General features: G+C 39.6%; 1 protein-coding gene across 1 annotated transcript; it reads right to left on the bottom strand.

Moving 5' to 3' along the window:
- Positions 1-461: 461 nt before the first annotated feature.
- CDCA7 (cell division cycle associated 7) lies at positions 462-6,289 on the bottom strand. The gene is made up of 9 exons (XM_010018537.1): positions 6,218-6,289; positions 5,728-5,838; positions 4,057-4,308; positions 3,550-3,627; positions 2,654-2,842; positions 2,033-2,173; positions 1,438-1,587; positions 720-856; positions 462-505 (listed from the first exon to the last, which is right to left on the bottom strand). Exons 1-9 carry the CDS (start codon positions 6,281-6,283, stop codon positions 475-477), a joined length of 1,155 nt encoding a protein of 384 aa, XP_010016839.1. The 5' UTR covers positions 6,284-6,289; the 3' UTR covers positions 462-474.
- Between the last annotated feature and the right edge of the window lie 540 nt (positions 6,290-6,829).

Below are 6,829 nucleotides of genomic sequence, written 5' to 3'. Positions count from 1 at the left end.
TTGCAGAAGTTGGCCTGGAGTTAAGCACGTACTTTTCACTGCTTGGTTCCACGGGGAACAGTGCCCTGAATTTTCAGAACATCTATTACCTTTTTGTGACCAGCTGCAGAAGCATAAATAAACCTGCAGCACATCTCACTGCACAATAAAAGTCTAATGGCTTAAAGCCTCATCTCCTTTCAGGGGGAAAAAAAATAATAAAAAATTATTGGCATGAAAGCAGGGACCGATACTATCTCATTTGCAAAGTTGCTTAGAAAGAAAACAATGGCCTGTGGGCAGAGACCTTCATTAAACAGTTTTCCCAAGAAAAACTGAGATATGTTCTGAGATATGTAAAAGTTCTTTATCCTTTTTTATCCAAAAGGGAAGGGAAGGAAGGCACTGGCTTTGTAATCACATTTGATTAAACAATTCGCTGTAGGCAGTAACAGGACATTGGTGAGAGTATGTAATTTGAAGGCAATCATGGCTTCAGTCTTCCATTCCAAGTTCTTGCTTCAGACTGAAAGACAAACAGAAACATGAGTTAGCTTGCAGCAAAACACTGTTTGAAAACCTCTTTAGACAAATTAGTAGAAGCCTTGACAATAAACACAGGAGAAATTATCTTAAGATCTATGTGACAAACTGCGACGTGGAGAGTTCCCCTCTCCCAGTTTTGAGCTGCTTATCTCTCTTAGAGCACAGCCATGCCACTGACACAACAGCATACTTACCTTTTTAAGTAGGCATGGACATTGTCATAGCCATGGTACTTGGCCAGATAGACCAGGACACCTGTAGCACATCGGCCATCTCGCTGTCTGCAGAAGCTACAGTTGCAGATTCCACGACATGGTGGGCACCTCCATGTCTAGAGAGAGGACAGACAGCAAACTTTTAGATGAACTGAAATGCCAGACATGATTCACACCTGCAACTTAGAGGGCCCTGCTCTGCACCAAGTTCCACAACGAACATCAGCACTGCAGAAGTTGTCTAAACTAGTACAAGAGTATAAATTCTTCAGTCTGTACAGGACTGAACTCTCCTTTGCCTCCTTGCGCATAACCACACGAAGCATTCCACTCTGCCCAACTCCTGCACCACTTCAACAGCCCACAACAGCAGTACTTTGTCCACAATACAGCTCCTTTCCACAGGGCTTTAAGCACTAAGGCATGAAAAAAGAACACTACTCTGATGCTCAAATACAAAAATATTTTGGCAGCTGCTCTGCTCTAATAGTTCACACCTGCAAATAAACCTACAGCAGTAACTAACGACAAGTTCTACATAGCACGAAGTTCTGTGATTCAGTTTGAATTAAACGAGAACAGCATTACTGTACTACAGCACTGTAAGCAGCTACCCTGCTAAAACTCTTTTGCTGTAACCAATGCACCTCTCTGCTCAAGTTCAGCACAATAAAGCCAATACTCAGGATTCTCTTACCGGATCCAGCAACGCTGTTCTGACATCTTCCCCATACCTATTGCGGAGGCATGGCCCACAGAACTGGCCCCGCACTCCTATGCAATCAGGGTTACGACAATTTGTCTTGGTGTCTATGGTTTTTTGGCGACACTGATGACAGGTAGATCCCTAGAACACAGGGAAAGTGGTTCAGGAAACAAGACATTAAAGATGGCTCTTTAGTTAGGGGAATAGAACATTTAACAAGCAATCTCTTTGGCAGTTAGCAGTGCTTATCCTGAAACAGAAAGCCACCTTTCAAGCTTGAACCAAGACTGTTTTAACACTGCATCTTCACTGCCTGTTAATCACTTTCCTCAGCTGGTATCACCTAGGTACTAAAACTGTTCAGAGTGAAAGCAAACTAACTGTTAAAGCTTTGCAAAGGCCATTCTATACTTTCAAGGGAAGGTAAGTTATGACATTTCAAGATCTCAGACATACTTCTCCCAAAAATCACACCCTTCCTTTCCATGAGAGGGAGTCTGTTCTATTTAATGCTAAACCACAAGTAGAGAAGAACAAGAAAATGACTTGGCAAAATACGTACTTCACAAAGTTGGAATATACTTACTGTGGCCCTATTATATACTTTCTCGCTTGCAGATCCACAAATATTATACAGCTCTTCCTCTGTTATCTCCTCAACTGGGCGCACAACATGTGGAAAAGCCATGGCACCACGGTGACCCCTCCTGGGAGTTCGGGCTTCATGCTGAACAGTGAAGACACAATACTTGTCATATTAGTTTCAGCAAAAGCTCTACATAAAAACAAGGTGGTAATCTTCAAAGCAATGCCAAAGTCTCAAATGCCCATCAATATGCTCAAAGCATATAGTTAAATACGACATATACCCAAATGCTCAAATCATATAGTTAAACAAGAGATAATAGATCTTTGCAAAGACATACAACATGGATGCAGCTTTAACACCTTTTCTTGATCAGTCACCTTCAGGGTGCAGAAACGTTACTGGATCTTGCTTAATTTCTGCTGGAATGCAACAGTGATTTTTCAAGGATAAGGCAGGGGAAATGAAGAACACATACAACTTCCTATTTTCTGTACTTCTTCCCAGGGCATGGCATACTCGTAATCTTGATCACCTCTATATGAATTGCTATTTTCTTGAAGCAATAGAAAACCACCTTCTCAATCAACCTGCAACAGGAGAACTTGAATCTCAACATACCTCCAAGTATTCATCAGACATCTTTCTTCTTCTCACTAAGACGTATGGGTCATCATCTTCCTCCTCTTGTAAAAGAGTAGGAGGACCTTCAATCAGCGACCTGGATCTTGTGTGAGGCCGAGAACTTCGGTCTGGGTTCCTCCTCAAAGCACTTCTTGGCACTGAACGCCTTGGAAGTCGCTTTGGTCCCTGGTAAAATTTAAAAGTCCCTAATGAAAAAGGAAAAGACCCAGGCAGCTCCTGTGCCTACTATAAATTCCATGCTCAATAGACATGCCTTCCCTCTGGCTTTCCCTATGATGAAGTCTCCTGCTTGTCCCAAATCAGGAAACAGAAGGTAAAAACCACCCTAGGCAAATTCATCTTGGTCAGTATGCTAGCTGCAGAGAAATAGTCAAAAGCAAGTTTGTGCCCACATAGGTTTAAGACTCAGTAATTCCCCCACGCAGCAGCAGCAGCAGAACCCATGTCTATGAGAAGTTGTGACTTCTAATGTTGTTCCCATCTTTACATAGCTTACAGGTAAATTAGCAGTGAAATTCATTACACTGCCAACTCACAACCCAGCCTCCTTTAAGAACCTAGTTAAGCCAAACGTAAGGTTTCTTTCAAGGCTCCAAATACTTGGGCTTGAGCTTCGAAGTCTGAGCTGCCTCCCTTTATCTCCAGCCTTTATATAAACACCTATTAACACAGCACCTTGTTTAGTTTTACTGGCCTCTGGAGACACCTAACCTTTATGAATTAATCTGCTCTACTTTATACAGTTGTAAATCAAAAGCAAATTGCACAATGAGAATGCATGTTTTAGAATGCAATAGAATTCTAAACTGGACTTTGATTTATGGTTTATTAAGTTTTTTAATTGAGGGCAAATATACTAAGTATATACTTACATGACTGACAGTTGGCAATGATTTTCTCCCGCCAAAGATACCAGAAACATTTTGCAACTCAGCCATTAGTTTTGCAAGCTAACAAGGGAAAAAGAAAAAAGCAGAGCCTTAAAACAGTGTTTATGTGCTATTACAGACTATTCGAATAGGGCAATTGGCTAGAAGTACAGTTACTTATAGGAAATGCAGTCACTGTTCGATTTTTTACTATTATGTCTTATTTATGTTCTAGTAACTGTAAGTAATTTGAAAATGCTCCAACTTGTTATGTTGAAGCCCCATTTTTTAGGCTCACAGACTACAGATTTTTACTGAAGTACTTAGCCTATGGATTTTCACATGCCAGTGCACATGAAGTATCAGATTTAAATATTACGAATGGAAATTCCTCTTAATGCATTCATGTAATTCCCATTAGAGTTACTTTGAACAACCAAAAGGTTCCCTAAGAATCAAGGGGGGAGGGGGAGAGAAGGGGAGGTCCCGAAAAAGACAGTGAGTACTTGCCATTGCTTTGTTTTCCTTTATGTTTAAAGCTCTTTTTTCTAGGAACATGGCACCGTTTTCTTCAGAGTCAGAGTCCGAATCTGGAGTAGGCATCAGCTTTTCAACAAGAGGTTTCATCTCACCTTTCCTCCTTTCTGACCTTCGAGGTGGAAACTTCATGGCTACTTTTAAAGGAATAGGGCATTTCTGCCTTCTCTGAGCTATCTCACTTCCAGCATTTGAATCATTCTCCTCTGAATCCGATTCCAGTTTCTGTTAACAAACAGAATAGAAGCATATACATCCAAGTGAATTGCTCTGCAATTAAATACAGTCCAACAATATTTTGTTTGGGGGTAGTTAAAGAGGCTATCTGCCCAAAATGTAGACGTTTCAATCTCCAGTCTTAGCAGAGGTCAGGAGAAGATGGGACCACACAGATAAAAAACTCTCAGGGAGAGCCACACTATTGCTGTGGCACATGAGAAAAAGGAACCTGGCTTCAGTTGCAGCAGTCTTAGCTGTCACTTGCAGGTCTAATAGTAAAGATAGTTTGTGCGTCAGTGTGACAAAGAGAATTGCCTTTAAAAGGGTTGATTTTGCAACATATTTGGCTGTAAAAAAGACACTACACAGTTCTCAGCACAGGATCAAACTCAAGTTTGTAAGCTATCAAGAACAGTCATCTTACAGTATCAACTTCCTTCTAGACCCAGTTAGTGAAATAAGTATGAATAAAATCCTAGTATCCTTTTATCTTTGAATTCGGATACCTTGCTTATAGCCTTGGAAAGAACCAAGGGTTCAGTGAGGACAAATTAATTTCTTTAGTGAAAAGCCCATTCTGTAATAGCCTTTGACTTTCAGGTTTACACTCAATAAGAAAGCCTTATTTTGGTCATAGGTAAAAACAGGCTTCTTGCTTCATATGCGCAGGCCATCAGTCTCAAATGGCAATCCTTATTTGCGCAGGGGTTTTGTTAAACCAGCTACGTGACTCTGGTTGCCCATTGTGTACTTATGGATTCCTTTTTCTTACATATCTGCTCCAGCTTTGTCTCCCACTTACCCTCTTTACTGTTGTGTCTTACTGAACTCTGCTCTTCCAGTCAGATGTTACTCTTTTCTACCCATTTCTCAGCATGCTCTGAAGTCACTACAAAGTTATTATTTTATGCCAAACATGGTAGTACTACTGTCTTCTCTACTAAACACCAACTGTTGGTCTTTCTAAGCAACAAAACTGCTCTTGCAATGATGTCAAGGAAAAGTGGGAAGGAGGATTTCACCATCTATCACTATTTCTCTACTGCTGAACTAGTACAGCATTTCCTGTTACACTGTCAGAGTGCAGATCTAATTGCATGTCGATAGACACAGAAATTGTTCTCAGATTTGCCAGAGTCTGTGGGCTAGCTTAACATTTCATATCAAGGAAACTGGAAATGTTAAGAGTTAAACAGAGTAACATCCAGCAAGGATAGCTGTAAGAGTTATTGTATTTCAAAATCCATACAGCAGATTTTATTCTGAACTTGCAAAGCTCAGGAGCTTGGGGGCTTTTTATGGAGACAAAAAGAGAATGCTGCTTTATAACAACATTTGACTTTCAAGCTGAAGCTGCCATTATTTTTCTATTAAGAATGTTAATAATTTAAACTTAAAATTGCAAACTAAAATCAACTATCTTACCAATGCATCTTGAATCTCATTTTCTGAAAAGCCACAGAACGATTCATCATCAGATGCTTCATGAAAAATTTTGGCCAGTTCTTCTCCAATATCCGACCTAAACTTGCATTTCTATGAAGAATAAACCATCCATTAACTTAAATTGTACAGAAAGTTAATCACATTTACAAGTGCAGGATAAGCAAATAGCTGTTTTTAAATAAAGGGGTTTTGGAACCATAGCTGCAAATTTTCATCAGGCATGTCAGGTTAGGTGACATTCCAAAGGCTAGAATAAATAGCTAATCTGTTTCTAACACTTACCACCTAGAAGCACAAGTTAAGAGTGAAATGACATTACAGCATATAGCATAGATCTGTAACTTTATAAAAACATAAGCAAACAGTTCTAATCATGAACAAAACATTTACTAGCTTTACCAACTTTACATGTTTGCAAGCTTTACTAGCACTGCACATTCAGTTCTATTTGTTCTTGTACTGTACTTACAGTGTTTGCAAAATTATCAGAACCAAAACTGTCACAACTGTCATCGGAGGATGAGGATGTTTCCATGGGGATCAGTTTCGTATTTCGGAATGCTGTGAAGTTTTTCCTTCCTGAACATCGGCGCTGCAAAAGCACAACAGCAACACCATTACTAAAAGAGACCTACTGCAGCACGCTAGATCCTTAAATTGAAGATTAGGATGTTCGAACATTTTATGGTGTTTAACAGTCTTGAATACAAGCCAGCGGTATTATCATCAGCTCTGAAATAACTCCCAAAGTTAGACATGGGAATAGTTTCTACTCTAATACACTTCTGATCATTGCTATAGATGAGTTTTGTTCAGTGTTTAGAAATACCTTTTTTTAAACAATATACACAAAAATCATACCCTTCCCCACTTATTATACACAATGCTGTGAAAAAATACAAGTACACAAACAGTACTTAGAAACCTGCTTTGACTTACTACTTTTAGTTTGAGGCAAACACTAAATTAAATGTGCTGCAGCTTTTGAGGATCCCATCCACAGGAAAGAGAAACTTTGAAACAACTGCTCTAGACATGACAGCTAGCTTTGTTAATTTTATTACCGCTTTGAAATACATTT

Source organism: Nestor notabilis, unplaced genomic scaffold (assembly GCF_000696875.1).
Source record: "Nestor notabilis isolate BGI_N333 unplaced genomic scaffold, ASM69687v1 scaffold6507, whole genome shotgun sequence".
Lineage (NCBI taxonomy): Eukaryota > Metazoa > Chordata > Aves > Psittaciformes > Psittacidae > Nestor > Nestor notabilis.
The sequence above is the reverse complement of the archived record's forward strand: the minus strand, read 5'-3'. Positions and strand labels throughout refer to the sequence as shown.